This window comes from Centruroides vittatus, unplaced genomic scaffold (assembly GCF_030686945.1).
Source record: "Centruroides vittatus isolate TY-2023 unplaced genomic scaffold, ASM3068694v2 contig_134, whole genome shotgun sequence".
In the NCBI taxonomy this organism is placed as follows: Eukaryota; Metazoa; Arthropoda; class Arachnida; order Scorpiones; family Buthidae; genus Centruroides; species Centruroides vittatus.
The window spans coordinates 2,454,774-2,471,965 of record NW_027120852.1 but is presented as its reverse complement, the minus strand read 5'-3'; the positions used below and the strand labels follow the sequence as shown (position 1 = coordinate 2,471,965).

The window sequence follows — 17,192 nt, the reverse complement described above, 5'->3', positions numbered from 1 at the left end:
AGTTAGTTACAGGATCAGGCACCATCTTGGATTTTTCCAGAAGTTGTTTTGCAGCACATGGTGACTGAACATTTGAGCATATAAAGGAAACTATTTTCTTCTGTTACTTTGAGAGTCTGGATGACTGGTTGATAACAGTAAAAAGTAAGTATCTTTAGATTATAAATCCATGTAGAAAATATAATAATTTAGAATCCTTGTAGATATAATGGAATTGAAATGGATCAGCTATTGATCTATTACATCCAATGTTCCCTCTAATTTTTATTGTAGATGAGCGGAACATATACTTCTCTGAGCAAAAAACATTTTTACTGAGCAGATTCTGAGTGAAAAATTTTTCTGAGCATATATATATGTAAACAACAATTGAAATCAGTGTGCATGCTTGCCTGCGCAACACAAATTCTCATGCGCAGCAATAATTTGAGCAGTGTGCGGCCGCACAGCTTATGGGGAACATTGGTTACATCCGTTACATTTTATTACAAACTTTTCTATATCTTGGTCATTAAGTTACTGAAACCTTTGTAATTACACATTCTTCTTATGATTTTCATCACATTTAAACATAACCTCATGCAAAGATAATTGAAGTAATGCTTAAGAAAAATTATGCATGTAACTGATGTAACAAGTGCATTGTAATGGATGTAACAGGAGAGGATGTTACATCAGTTATATTATGTTTCATTAATTTTCTCTTTTATTTAGATGACAGATTTACCAGAACCACCTGGCAAAAAGTAGCAATGACAGATGCAGAGACGATGAGAAAGTATAGGGCCAAGATGAATGCAGAAAAGATAGTTGAAACAAAAAGAAAAAAATGCAGAAGACCAGAAAGCGTGTAGACAATCCTGGACAGCTAGTAAAAAACATTCAGAGGCAGCAAAATCAAGAGACAGGATGACAGCTATGAGAAAACACAAGAAAGAACTTGATCCTAATCTAGACTTGTCCTTAAATGAGAGCCCTTCAAAGTCTATCACCCGCAGTCATATGGAAAAGCAGTCCAGAGAGTAAAGAGAGCTTTACCAGTATCACCAAGAAAGCAGAGAGCAATTGTGAAAAAACTAGCAGTTTAGTATGGAATTGAAAATAAAAAACAGCCAAAGGACAGTGATAATGAGACCAAACGTTTAGTTGTAGCGTGTTATGAGAGTGACATTATAACACGACAATGTCCAGGAATGAAAGATTATGTAACAGTTTGTAAGGGTGGTGCCAAGGAAACAATACAAAAAAAAAACGACGAATATGACTATGATGGAGAGAGAGAGACTTTTCAAGCAAAAGCATCCTGGAGTTAAAGTAGGAAAATCATTAATATATAGTCGGCTTGTATGATATCACAATGTGGATTAGTCTCTGTAAACCTTGTAGACTGGTAGACTTATCTCACAGCAGACTGGTCAGCAAACTATTTTTATTTTTTCGAACGGACTACAGATGCATTTCCGGTTGGCACAGTGTATTTGCAACCCCTCATCAGTGCTGGTTCGAATAAAATGGAATTAAAAACATGACAATAGTATACCTTAAACAATAATATAAAAACATAAAGCACTTACAATGCACCTCAATGTAAATTATGAAGTAATGCTACAAGTAGGCCGCGTTTCTTTATGCGAGAGTGTAGCAAAAATGACGTCACGAGCAGCTATCGCTACACGTCGCTGCATCATAGTTTAGAAACGCTTTCCGCTCGAGCAAAACATGGATGCCGTAATCTATCCTTTAATTCCACAGTTACAGCCGAAAGTAGTGATTTAGTTAAAGAACTTCAATATTTAAATAAAGAGATATAAAGAATTGAGCATTTCTCTTTCCGAAAATGTGAACAAAGTAAAGAGATAGGAGATGTATAATTATATTTAAAATATAGTATTTTCTTATTCTTTAGATAACTTTCAGAGTCATTTTATAAAATTTAATCCTTAATGTTTCCATAATATTTTTATCGACAGTCACTTCAACTTTTTTATTTTTGCAGCATAATATCGTATTATACACACAAGCGTCCATTTTGCTTTACACGTGTAGCGAACGTAAAAGCTGCTTTATCTTTGCTGCAGCGACCTCTTGCAGCAAACGTTTAGAAACGGTTTGCTACATTTAAGCGCTGCATAAAGAAACGTGGCCGTAGGGTGTGGAAGGATCAACCTTCCTTATCACAAACCATTATCCAAGTAGACACAGATTGTAAACATTATATGACAGTAAGGATGGTTGCCAGATGTCAGTTGACTTGGGGGACTTGGGACATGTCACGTGTTGACAATGTGTTGGTACACATACATTATTACTAAAAGTTATAACCATACAGGATACACATTTACAAGTGAAATATGTTACAAATATACAGAGTAGAGACTTAATCACTAGAATTAACAATTTTAGTATCATTTATCAAATCATACAATCTGTGATCAATTTGCATACCATCTGAATTATTAAGTTATGTTTTTGTTTCCTAATTACTAATCTTTGACGAATAAAATTTCACAGAATATTGATAAATACCTAAATAAAAATAACAATAATAATGTTGATTGCCTAAAAAGTGCTGTTGTTGTTTATAAATTAGAATGCAATTGTCAAAATCCATATATGTACTGTACAATACAAATTTGATGTCGTTTCTCGTTAAGGAACACGGAGGTAAAAAAACATAATGACTTGGTAAATTTTATGGATGTAGGTGTCAAAATAATAGTCAAATAACGAAAAATGCATATATTTATTTATTTGTTTTAATAAAATATATTCGAGTTCTTCCGCTCTTACCAATGAGGTTAACGACCAGATTCATAATCGCTTAGCATAAATATCATTTAACAATCCGTGGAAATTGTTTAAATAAAATTATCCGACTTACCTTCTGCATGTTTGCCAGAAAGCTTATGGTGATTGCCAATGAAACAATATTTGAAACTAAGATCACACGCAGTGGATAACCATAATTAAAGAACCCCTATTCAACGTTGTCTAGAGATATAAAGCGTAGCATAGATATAATGCAACCAAATCTGGTAAGGTGACACCTTTTAATATGCAAAAGATATCGACGTAACGAGACATTACTACGGTAATTTTACCACTGCGATTAACATATATTTAATTTGTAAAATATATTCACGGTACAGTATATAGAGACTAGCCGTGCAGGAGATACCGTTCAGTGTAGTCCCCATTATGGAGGTACAAAATCCGAAAGCGACGAACGGTGTGTCCGATACCCGACGGTAATTAACCATCCGCAATGTTTCTAACATAAAAGTGTTTTTCTGGCAAACCGCCTAAGTTTTGCATATTCTATCAAAACAAATCAAAAGGTCTACGCTGGTGAGTATTAATATTAATCTGTCTTTTATTGAAATGTCTCTCGTGTGGTCTTAAGTCATCGTGCCAGATTTGGTCGTATTTGGCCTTCCGAATATCTCTAGTCTATGTTGAATTTGGATACTTTCACGACGATCGCCTAGTACCTACAAGTAGAATAATTAATTTTTTAATACTGTTTGAATTGTTTACAATTATTTTTCATACAATTATTAATCCCTAAATTGATTTAAACACGGTTAAATGTTATGTTCAAAGATACCAAGAGAGAACATTGAATTCCCTTTGATTTTATTTAATCATTTCTTTTTCTTTTAGTAAATTAAAATTTTATTTTAATTTCAAGCGCAACAAATTAATTAAATTTAGGGATAAACGGAGCTTATTGTAAAAAAATCAAATGATCCACGAATTTTTAAGGTTAAGATCCAGATCTCTGGTCCGGAATGACAATCTTTTTACCATTTCAATCGTTACGCTATCCTCTACATAAAATTATAATTAGATTCTTAAAATATAAGTACAGTACAAAGGTCACATTAATTATACTATTACGAGAGGATAAATTAATTTAATTCTCATTAAATTTAAATAAATATAATTTTATTGTGTGGTTTCAATCTATCTTTTTAAGTGCCGCATCTTTCCTTAGTCTTTCGCTATGTAATTATTAAACTATCTACTGAAAAATAAATTATTACAACACACGTATATTTTATTTTCAGGGTGGAACAACGACGTGTACGCGGATTTCGCAACTTTATTATCGAATTGTTCGGATGTCAATCCTTAGAGGTTCATATTTTACTAAAAGTTTAACACTTACTCTTAATACGAAACAGTAAATTCTCGTTCATTCGCAGGCATTGGCTCATACTGTCTCCAAAGAAATTCAGCCAGCCACATTTAAAGCTATGAAAACAGAAGTAAGAATTACATAAATTATTATTACTTAATATAACAATCTCGCAGAGGCAAGCGGGCCCACGTCAGATGCCCGAAAAAGTGACCAGGATATTTGAATATAATTCAGATATTACCAAAATATTTTCATATTATTCCTGTAGTTACTTGATATTTTCGTGTTATTTTTGTATAAAGACAATGGGCGCTTTGCCCGGTTATAGTCCGCGCAGCGAGAGAGTAGACATAAGTCAGCCTAAGCTGGAAGGACCCGTGTCAGATGAAAAAAAAAAAAAGCGTATGGGAGTTGGCACATGGATCGCAGTAATAAAATTTGTAAAAATGAGTGAAACGAATAAAATTGTTTATGACAAAGATTGTATAGAAATGTTTTAAGTAGATTTTGTGTCAACTCTCGTGTCTTCTTTCGTCCCTTTCATCCGACGTAGATCGTTTCAGCTCGGGCTGACTCGTATCTTCTCTTTCGTTGCGCGGACGATAATACAGTTGAATAAGCCAACCTACGACATAGTTCGATTCGAGTCGTTGGTCTTCTCGTTCTTCGGTTTTCTTTCGAAATTCAGTCGCAAAGTCTGTTTATGAGAACCACTCGAAGAGTCATAACAAAATGATTATAATTTTTTAGGCCAAACATGAAATTTAAGCTGCGCAGCTTTCGATTACACATTTGGTACAATAAAGTGTTTTCCTCTTCTCTAATAAGTAATAGAAATATTGTCTTTGAAAACTGGAAAATCTTAATCCGCAGTTCCATTTTTAAAATAAAATATAATTCTAGTGGCCCCGGATAATAATAAACGGCATCATTTAACTTAAGTGTATCATTCGAACACGATACTTTCGCGGGATCCCCTCGAGCTTTAAAATAAGCATAAAACTTTCTAATTATATCTTTATTGTTGTCGTCTCGAGTCTGCTGGCTGGCAAAAGAGGCTGTTTCGGCTTTCCGCTCTGGAACATTCGGGATTGAGTCCGGTCTACGACTGCTCGGATTTTCTACGAGGCGGTTGCCGCATCCGGAGACCGCAACTCGCTCCGTTTTATAAAAACGTCAATTTAATTGTATCGATATGTTAAGATTATCTAAATCGAGAACTGATCGGACCGTTATTAGAAGTTAAAACGATTCTGTCTGGGTTGCACGAGGGGCCTTCTAGACGGGGCTCCGACATTAAATGTTACGAGTCACAACTGGCTTTTAGCATCAGTGGCGTAAAATATTGAAAATAAAAAAGTCTTTGTTTTGTTTATTGTCATTTCAAGCTACAAAATATTAAAATCGTGCGTAATTTTTTAAATATTATAATAATTGATTCATTCGATTTGTTTCAGGATGCATTAAAATGGCTTCAGACATCGTCGTCGAAATCGGCAGAAGATTTCAAAAATTTTCTCGATATTCACGGACATAGATCTATAAAAGAGGTCATTTCTTCGTTAAAATATCTGTTATATTTGAAATTATACTTTATATTTCATATATTTTATATATTTAACAATTTTAGTTCGATCCGTATTCGATCCCTTGGAGAAAGAATCAACATAAATTAGTCCAGACTTTACAGGTAACCAGGTTATATACGGTAGTTTTAATAATTTAAAAGTGCCCGGGTTTGTAGAATGCATTTGTACAACTTCTCGGACTTACGTAAATTGTCATTAACCACGAAATTTCACCTTTCTTTATTAAAATTACAATAGAATATCGTGAATAACGTAAAGAATACTAAATCGTCTGTTCGTGGCAACGTTCTAGACAAATTGAGGAAATACCCAAGTTGGAAATCCAGGTAATCCAATGGCGTTTCGTGTTAGTTATAATTATAAAATATTTTCGAATAGGCTGTTGTTGAAATTTCTGTTGCCCAGATGTCAACAGGCAGTTAGACTGAGGGAGAGAGCGAAAGTAAGGAAATTCGTTTACTGTCGCGTTAAGATATAACCGAGGAAAGCATTTCTCTATTCTTTTCAGTCGTTGATGATAAAGATGTTCGACGTGAATCGTGAAGCGTATTGGCGCTTGGCCGAATTGATGGTTGTGGAAGGAAGACTTCCACACAGAGAGCTTCTGTTTTTCTTGTCGCATGACGAAATTGGAGAGCTGATAAGAACGCGTTCGTCGAAATTAATTTCCAAGTGAGTATTAAAATGCGATAGAACTGTCTTGTGTTTCGGATGATCAGATTGTTTTTACAAAATTTTGATCTTCGCGCACACAGAAAGCAGTCGTGCCCATTGATGATTTCATCTGGGTGCCACAAATATGGCCGTCCGATAGTGAAGAATGGACTCGATATTTCCATCTCAATCCACACAAGAAAATTTGTGAGGATTTTATCAGAACTTGAACTCTGATTCTCCATTTCTCAATTTCGACTGTAAAATTCACTAATCGTGGGTTTGCACCCGACCAACGGGATGTCCGCGTGAAGTTTTTCGAGTTTTCTTCACGCGTAACACCTAAGTAAAAGCCAGTTTTCTAAAAATTTCGGAAAGCATTTTTTCTCGACAAATCGTCAAATAAACTGGTTTGCGTTATTCCATTACGTCCCATGTTCTATGTCCTAGAGCGCACAAAAATCGTAATAATCCCATCGACTGTTGTTTGCAGTTATTGTGTATATTAAATTTTATAACTTACGTGTATTTAAAACTTTTAGTTTGTTACAAAGTCTCATTCATTTTTATAAATAAGACGAGCAACCCAAGGGCGTACTTTCAAAGGTTGTCACGCGGAAGTAACTTTCTGTCCAAAACTGACCCCTATTTATGTGTTTTATACGTAAAAAATACCTAACTTCTCGTGGTCCACCCGTTAGTCAGGCCTCAATTACAAAAATATTCAGTAGTTTTATCCATTCCATCACTGGTAGGCTTGGCACATACAATATGCAGCAATATACAAAACTACACCTGGTGATAATAGGAAAATTCGACAACAGAGTTCTTGTCCACAAAGTAGCTTGCGAATTTCAGTAGGTAACGTACGCGTAAAAAAATAAATAAAAAATAAAAAACAGTAATTCGAACTAAATTATAATTTTAAATTTTAACATCAATTTACAGAGCAATCCGTCGAAAGAAGATTCGGGGCGGAACAGGACAAAATTACGTATCCGGAAGTTATGCGTGGCATACCCCAACCCGTAAGTAGAAAAAATTTTCCGAAATTCAAAACCTTTGAACAAAGAATTATTTAGATTGTTTGTTATAGCTTTTGGCACATTAGACGAAATTGCGACATATTAGTGAAAACGTGAATAAATTAATACAAAGATATAAAAAGCCATAAACCAGACAATGAGAAATAAGATATAAATACATATAAGGTGTGCGCAGATCATCCATTGAAAAGAATCGGTAATTATAACATTAATGACAATCAGGCAATTTTCACAAATGTAAAATCGCTTTAGAGAAATAACTGTTTTACGCTTTCTGTCCTACGGACAATAAGAAGGCAGTTTTTAAAGTCGTGACTCCGGACAACGAATGAAAGCGGCTGGGTATTGAAGGACGAAGCCCGATAAATCCGGGACAGATGGGCTGTCTGTCCCGGGCGAGAAATTCCCGGCATGCCAGTGAATTCTTCGCCCGGATTTTATCTTAGGGTCGATTTACACACAACAGCGACGTGCCGGCACAGTGCAGTAAGCATCGATAAATATCATACATAGCCAATCGGAATTTCATGTACGATACTTGTATGATTGACAGAATACAGATCACGTGTCGTAGATGAAACTTCGATTGGCTAGGTGTGATATTTATCGATGTTTATGCACCAAACGGTCACTGTGCCGGCACGTCACTGTTGTGTGTAAATCGACCCTTAGCTCCCTCGCAGCAGCACTCCGGGAATTTTTCTTAGGCGGTCTATCCTACATATGTCGGGACTCATCCCTCACCATTCGATCTCTCCGATTGTTGTTCTGGACGTGCCACAATGATTATCAGAAAACAAATAATATTCGTAGCGGCTGTAAAACGAAAGGAGCCAAAACTGAAAAATTATTTAAAACCTTCCTTTTATTCTATGATACGGACTCCATAAAAAAAATGTCTTCAACAATTTTTAAACCAATTTATTTTTTACGTTTCTTCAACGTTTTACATTCTAATTTCTCGTGTCATTTTCAAAGATCAATTTAGGATCTTCAGAAATCACCTACAAATCCGAGGCCGTCATGAAAGGTGAGCAGATTTTATTAATTCAAAGTAATAAATAAATAACTCATTCCTACTGTTTTTTAAAGGAATTCCGGTCAGTTGCGGAAGGGTCAAAGGTCCGGCCAGAGTGATCCTCAACGTGGAAGAAGCGGTTGACATTCGAGTAGGGAACCAAATGCGAGATCCACGCGACATTTCTCTACCCTTTTAATTCATTTTTTTACGTAATTTTCAGCCGGGAGACATTCTAATCATGTACAGTACGGACATCGGTTGGAGCCCGTATTTCCCCTTTTGGCGGGAATAGTAACGGAAATCAAAGGACTCATTTCGTACGGCAAGTATCGTCATTGGCGCGTTGTCTAGAAAGCTTTAAGCATTCTTTGATTTTAAATATTTTAATGGTTTAGGAACCGTCGTGGCTCGAGAGTACGGACTTCCGTGCGTTGTGGCCGCTCACGGAGCCATCAAAGTCTTCGAGAAAGGTTGAAACTTTTTCTAATAATTTATTATCGAAAATATTACATTTTTATAAATATAAATGGAAATATTTCAGGAGACATTATCGTTTTAAACGGCGATGAAGGAACCATATGCAAAGTGAAGGAATCCGATGCGGTCAATGGAGGAGAGCGCCTCTAGAAGCCTTCCCCTTCTGTCACTTTCTGTAGAAAGCGGACTTTAAGGTGGGTAGCAGTTTTGTGGCCTTCCACAATAGCAACGAGATTGCCACTGGACGTTACTGGCTGGGCAAACACTGTTCTGTACTCCAGGCAGAGTTGTTTGCCATCAAAATGGCGGTGGCTTGGTCAGTCACCAACTACACTAACAACACTGTGGCCATTATTTCGGATAGTGCTTCATCCATCTCCCTGCTGCAAAGTGCCACCGGACACCCCATCACCAATGAAATAAAAGATATCATCAACAACACTACCAACCGCTATTTCATTTATTGGACACGAGCCCACCAGGGCACGCCCGGTAATGAGTGCGCTGATGCCCTGGCGAAATCTGCGGGAGATGACACCGACCTCCCTATCTCTTATACTAAGCTAACCTCTAAAACCGTCAAGAACCTACTTTGGAAGGATCTTATTCTTTCCTGGCAGCAGGACTGGAATGATTATAACCATCATACCACATATAATTTCATCCCTCTCATTGAGCCTTTTATCTTTAGCAGGTGGTAGAAACCTTGCCATCATGCTAGTCAATTCCTTAGTAATCATGGCAGGTTCAACTCATACCTTACAAGGTTCACTAACGCATCCAATCCTAACTGCTCCCTGTGTGGTGTTGAGGACAGCAGTCGACACTACTTCTTCGACTGCCCAATGTTAGAACCGGAGAGGTTTTGCCTTAAGCTCACTATTGAGGCACATAGGGGAATATGGCCCACTGATTGTACAATAATCTTTGACTATGAGGACACTTATGATGCGTTCTTAGCACTCATCACTAAATACTTCGAACGAACCACGGTCAATGCCTACTCCTAGCCTCTTCTGCCCAATGATCACCTTGTCTTCTCTGACTCACCTCGTCCTATTCACGGCCTTCTGTGCTTGTTGCGTTGGCGACAATCACAATCCTGTGTATCCTCAAATTTATGTCAATTTACCTGCTTGCTAAGACTTAATTTGTATTGGACTGTAAACTTGTTTGTCATTGCATGTATATACTGTAAATAAATACTTGTAACTAATTCCTTTTGTATTAATTTATTATTGTACCGAATTAATTGTACCTGATATTTAATTAACTTAATTTTTTTTTTAATTTATTGTAAATATCTGTAACAAATTCCTATTAATCCACTCTAATTATTGTAACCATTACTATTTATCTAGCGCGTCATTATTTTCACTGTATCAAACTGGGTTATACCTATGTGGCACCCAGTATACGCTGTACCTAGTGTGTTGAATAAAATATATCTGTATCTGTATCTGTAGAATTCCGCTGTTTCCATCCAATAGAACAATGTCACCTGAAATTAAAAAAATAAAATGTTTTTGAATTTTCAATCCGAGTCCGAGTTACTATTTCGTGTTGGCCTTTGTACGAGTAACCATTTTCGGGAATTGTGCACAAAACAATTTTAGGATTAAAGTCGTTTTAGTATCCGCAGAACGGAATGTTCGAATACTATTCTTTCCAGAGGTCCTTTTTTCTCATAGGACCATACCTTAGAAATTGCACTAAAATCTGCCGAAATGTATAGTATAATCATTTGGTGAGGTTTTAAATCAACACGCAAAAGTTTTTAAATGAAAAACATACTTTTATATTATATTTTAAATCATCGGAATGACCATTCAAAATATCGGAAAAAAATCTATTCGAACTTAGAAAAAATAATAAAATTACAATCTAATTTTATTTCGCTTAGACTTTAAATACGCTATGTATTTTATAAGGTAAACAAACTTATTCTATAAATACCGTATTTTTGTGAGAATTATCTGCAGTTTGTGTGTTTAAAAAATAATTTGAAAAGGAATGAGGGTTACGCGATAGAACTGGTTACACGCTGATTTTAACTTACAACTACAAAATCTTGCATTAAACCAGGATTTACTCTATACACGATATATGGAAGACGGTTATTCGACATCCACCCATTCTCTGATTTCCATCTCTTTGGACCTTTAAAAAGTTTGCCAAATTAACAAAATAACACCTTCTACTTATAGCTGAGATAATTTTTACTGAGAAATTATCTCAGCTATAAGTAGATGGTGTTATTTTGTTAATTTGACTAATTATTGGCTGAGCTAGTATCTGGTTTATAAAAAGTTTGCTTCGTGAAAAACACTTTACTAACGATGAAGTACAGGCAGCGAGCAGTACGAAGGAGTGAAGCGAAAAGTTTTCGTGTCATGGAAACCTTCCGCTTCACACCTTCGTACTGCTGTGGAATATGCGGTGAAAAACTGAGAAGTTAAGCAATTACGTGAAAAAGTAGAGGACAATCTGTCACATCATATATTTATTATTGTGTGTTTCTATATCTTCGTTATTAAATAAAAGACTTTTCTATGAAGCCTCGCGGCAGATTAATGCTTAACGATGTGTATCAACTTTTAAAATAATTAGTCTATATTTTATTCTAAGACAAAGAATGCGGGATTGCGACAGTAAATTCGGCTGGCTACATCGAAATGTTGCGCAACTTTCTCGAACTGTAGATGCGCCGGTGTGATATTAAATACCAGAATCTGTGGTTTTGACGGGATGAGGGGCAATCTAACTGACACAACATTCGAAAAGTGACTTACGAATCCCAATGTTAAATGCTTTGAAGTTAAGTGCAGCGTGATGATAAATTAATTTAGCACAATTACGTAACTTGTATATTGTTTTAATTTAAAAACTGTCAGTTAATCAGCCGCATCCAGAATAAGAGATTATGGGAAAATTATGTTTGTAATCGCAGTACTTTGTGGAGACCTTTCTAAAGCCGAGGCTCTAAGCTATAGCTTATTTATTTTGCACGTAAATGTGGCCCCACCAACCAACATATAAGGAAAATGCGACATTTTCGAAGAAGTTTTTGCTGAAATTACCTGTTCGAACTACTTCTGACGCAGAATGAACTCCGACAATGCAAGGAAGACCGTATTCTCTGGCCACTACCGCACCTAAAGGAAAACAATGTTTAAATATTACTTTCATAAAAACGAATGTAGCAAAGTCGAAAATGATCAAATTAAAAATACATATTTATAAGTTATTAAGCTTTTACTTTTTTATCCCCTGCCATCGAAAGATTTTTATCAGCCCATATTAAACAAATAAGAATATTGCTTATTTACCGTGCGATATTAATCCACCGAGTTCGGTAACCAGACCGGAAATAAGAGGAAAATAAGGACTCCATCCGATATCTGTACTGTATGTTATTAGTATTTCTCCTTGCTGTAAAAAAAAAATAATAATAAATATAAAAATTCACATTCATTTTCTGTTTGATATGAAATTTATCCGTTAACTGAATTTTGAGCCATCCACGTATGATGTCACGTATATAAAGTGCCTATAATCTTATAGAACTGATTTAAAATGTTACTCACACAAATAGAATCGGCTTCTTTTATGTTAAGTATAACTCTGGCTTTTCCTTTAACTATTCCTTGACTGACAGGAGTTCCTACGAGAAAATCATAAAAGTGTACATTTAAATTACAACAGCGTAATAAACTCTTTTAAAATATGTTAACCTACCTTTCATTATTACGGATGCTCGATTTCTATTATTTTCAATTACTGCCTATTAAAATAAAATTACATTTATTTTGTAGCCACAAAAAAATAATTAAAAGGAACAAAGTAGTGAAAAATAACAATATAGTTAATCGTTATTTATGAAAATTTCATACACGTGGACCCGAATACCTTTTTCTACTATGGATAAAAAAGATAGTCCCGAGTTTTCAACTGACTAACTGCCTGATCGCCTGAAGTTTAGGGATTTTCTTCACCTGTCTAACATCTATGTAGGGGTTAATTTTTCACAGACAGTCCTCCTATAAGTCAATCCCCCTTGACAGGTTGCCCTGGTGTTAATTTGCTTTGTACCATCATACCGAACTAAACCAATTCTTTTCTTCCCAATATTCTGGAATACTGCTAGTAAGAATATATTGTTTTCGTGACAAGAAACACTTCGATATACGGTACATATTCACTCACACTCGATATGAAGATTGCCAAACTGTGGCTCGAGAACCTCACGGGACTCTTCTAGACCTTCTAGACCCTTGTCTAGTGGTTCCTACGTACACAATTTCTTTTTATGAATTTGATACGTACTATTTATACACATACAATAATTTTTGTAAGTTTTCTGACTATTAAGTAGTGTAATATATATACAAAAAGTGCAGGTGAAACTCGCAAAGAGGATCGCTATCTTAAAATATTTGATAAGAACGTGAGAAAATTGCCTATTTCTATAGATAACGTGTTATTTTCTGATTATTTACGTAGTATTTTCGTTCCCGCAGAAAATTGATACAATAAAAATAAAATAAAAATAACCCACCCATCGTATACCTCGAAAGTATAGAGCAGCCGTTACTAAATAGGCGTGTGTTTAATATTTGCAATTTATAATCGGTATATAACTCCCGCACCCTAATCAACTTGTCTTTGAAATACGTATAACCCGCGGATAATACGCAGGAAAATATCGTAATTTTACTTTCAATATACAGCAAGAACTGTATTTATTAAATTACAAACCTGACCTTTCTTCGTTGACTTTTTATATTGTGATTATTACTGTACACATTGCAAGAAATCCTCGTTAATTCGAACTCGCGATTATTTCGTCCCTTGAATTTTGAATTAAGAATTTGCTGTATACCGTAGTACTTACTTCATTACGATAAGGATTAGGAATACCACAATGAACTTCAGGAAGTTTCAGGGAGTCGAGTTCGTAGTAGACTTTATGACGGGCTACTGCTCTACAAAATTGCAAAAATTTTAATTAATAATTTAATTATATTTACTCTTATAATCATTCTTTTATTTACTTGTGCAATATTCTTGCAGATCTCGTTTTTATTAACATATCCAGTTCTTCGAAGGTTAGAAAAAATATGTGTTCTTTGTCAAATAACCTTCCTTCATCTACCATCACTTGTCCCAAACGATAAAATGCTTCTCGAAACGAATTTAATGTTTTGATTAGAAAAGACTGTAAAGAGAAAAATAGGATTACTTTAAAATATTTCATAAGGTTACCCGTTATCAGTTTGTCACCCTAAGCAACCGAGTAATGGGCAATTTTCTGGAGTAATTTGCCCAGAAATCGTTCTCATTGAAAACTTCACTATATTCGTAATGAGCGAGAGAACAGGCTCTATGTAAGCCCATAGGCTGAAATAGTGATAACTAGACCCCACACAATAAAGGCATCGGACTGCTGCTCAGAGCACCAGAGTTTGATGCCAGATGAGCAACCTCAATCTGGATATGTCGTGTCCGGTTCCTCACCCCAACCGACTGCATTAATTTTGATCAAACCAAACTCGTAAACTTTTGCCATTGATTTTACCTCGTTTTTATAATTGTACATCACAGAAGCAATTGTTCGTAAATGACAACTTTATAATTTAATAATAACTAATGATTAATTATCTTACTTTAGTTGCTTCTCTGTATTCGACTGCTTTTCGACATCTTGGCAACACGAATCGAAGTATTCGTCTGTGAATTTAGAAAATAACAATTGAAACTTTTGAATTATTATTAATCATAAATAAACAGATATTTATAACTTCATATTGCTTATATCTCAAATATGATACTAATAATGCAATACAATTTATTTAACACAAAAGTAAAGTAACAACACAAATTGAAAATCAATGGAAATACGTCATCATTTTAGTTTTTATTTAAATTTAAATCTAAAATGTCGTGACGATAAAATCTCATATCAAAATAAAGTTTTAAAAATAGATTAGTATAAAACACAAAAGATATGAGGTGGTCAAGGCGTCAGCCTATCGCTCTTGGAGATCCAATCTGGATCTCCAAGAGCGAGAGGTTGACGCCTTGACACCAGGTTTGAACCAGGTTTGACGATCCAGGATTGAATCTCCAAGGATTTTTCAGGAGATGGCCTATCTGACTCGCCCAATGTGAGCATGGCAGATCGCATCACAGGCTCGATGAAAAGACGTCCTCTTAGTGTCCGCACGGAAGAAATGATTAGAAACAAAACAAAATTCTTGTTACCTTTAGAAATTATAAAAGAAAAATCACTTTTATTTCGAGGACTTCTAAGAAAATATTTTTTAGGGTAAACAGAAAAAAAATTTTTAAAAACAAACTCTTTCTTAACTGTAGACACTAGAAGGACCTAGCGTGTGTTCGGGAAAGTCACAATAGGTTAGGGCCCTTATATCTTAATGAAACGATCTAAAAACTTTCTGTAGGTGCAATCTGAATTATCTAGAGGAATGTACAAATTGTTTCCGACTTGACAGTCAGGGACTAAAACGTTAATCTGCCTCTCTGGAAAATCCGGGTCCGAATCTTAACCGGTCAAGAATCCGCAAGATTTGAAAAGTGGTCCGTACCGGATATGTCGAGTCCCATACTTCACACCCGATCGCCCTATTGTGAATCCTGGCTGAACACACGATGAGTTTCATTTAAAAAAAAAAAGCGCTCAGTGCCCACAAGTCGAAAAATGTAAATAAAACCGAGCACTTATTGCCGGGCTGCAATTTTTAATCATATTTTTAATTTATTTTATTTTAAAATGTATGTTCTCCATCTGAAATTTGTAGCGACTTGCCCCTGTACATCATACTTTTCCTTCAATAATAGATAAGTGCCGATCATCTAACACTTTCCGGAGGAAAATTTTTGAATTGAAATAATACGACGATCTGGAAAAATTGGAAAAACCGTAGACCTAAAATTCCCACTGTCTTCCGTCCACTGTCCGTCTGTATTTCCTTAATCTCGAGGACGGAGTTAGCTAGATGAACACAAGATCAGATATGGAAATCTTAGGGACAGGACGTCCCAATTAACTGTATAAGAACTTCTGATTCAAATTGGAAGTTACGTTATTTCGATTCAAAACTTTCCCCCGAAAGCAGTTAATAGATGATGGGCACGACCCCACCCCGTCATCGGAACGTTTTGCGACCTCGAGACTTCGATCAAGGACCAATCGAGGTATTTAGCATCTCGCATAATGTCAGTTCTCTCTCTCAGGAAGGAATTCGTTAACTTAGTATAAAGCCTAATCAATTACGTTACGCTGTATCAGCCTTATCCAGTATGTTACGCTTATAAGGTTTATCCATTTTATGACAATATATAAAAGTTATCCTCTCTGTTATTCTATGTATTCGTGTAAATAGTTTATATAAATAAACGGGTATTATTTCTTTATAATTAAGTTTTTTTTTTTGTAACTCTTTCCACCCAGTGGGCACTAAGAGGGCCTCTTACAGCAAGCCCATTATGGGTTCGGCCAGGCCCACAATGGGGCAGCCAGGTGGTGAGGGACGGGGACCGACATATCCGGACGGACCACCCCCGAAAAACTCCTGGGGATTTTTCGACCCGTCCGGATTTGATCCCGGGTCCCCCAGGGTGGCAGGCTGTTAACCTTGACCACTCGGCCATCCGGCCTTTATAATTAAGTTGTAATGTTCACTTCTTTTGGCCGTGTTGTCTCTTAGACGTCCAACCTCCCGAATCCGACTGCTCACACACGCGCAAAATCGAAACCGCAACCAACAAAATTTCTGTGTCTGCCTTAAAAGACACAGCGGTGTCAGTCCTGACATAGGCATCACCGGTCTGGTGCCGACCCGTTGGTCACAGTGTGATATACAGAGGCAAGACACTACTAATAATCCGAGTTAGAGAGCATATATTTTAAATTAAATACAATCGAAATATTATTAAAAATTGCAGTACGGAATTGTGTTACGTTATCTTTGCTAGTTAAGAAGTTACAACGTAAGTGACTTTGAAAATCATTTCGAGATCAAAACGGTCCCATCCGATTCTCCATGCACGACTTCCTGTGTAACTACAGTAAAAAAATTGATACATTTTTGGTACTTTTGAAATAAAAGAGGTACGGGTACAAGGGAATTTTGACTCGCGCTGTGTATAAATATATGCAAGGAATTTTATATAAATATTACAGTTTATATTGAATTAAACAAAAATACGTACTTTTGCCCCGTGGTTAAAGGTGATGG

The 17,192-nt window shown here is 35.8% G+C and overlaps 1 protein-coding gene and 1 pseudogene across 1 annotated transcript; one reads left to right on the top strand and one right to left on the bottom strand.

Moving 5' to 3' along the window:
- The first annotated feature begins 909 nt into the window (after positions 1–909).
- On the top strand, positions 910–9,081 carry LOC136990775 (rifampicin phosphotransferase-like; annotated as a pseudogene).
- Positions 9,082–10,267: 1,186 nt separating this feature from the next.
- Positions 10,268–17,192, bottom strand: LOC136990774 (rifampicin phosphotransferase-like; the record flags this gene model as incomplete). Its single annotated transcript, XM_067289211.1, has 9 exons — positions 10,268–10,432; positions 12,012–12,086; positions 12,261–12,363; positions 12,519–12,595; positions 12,670–12,715; positions 13,826–13,916; positions 13,986–14,149; positions 14,598–14,661; positions 17,167–17,192. Coding segments are annotated over 9 exons (765 nt in total), but the record flags the coding sequence as incomplete, so codon positions are not given.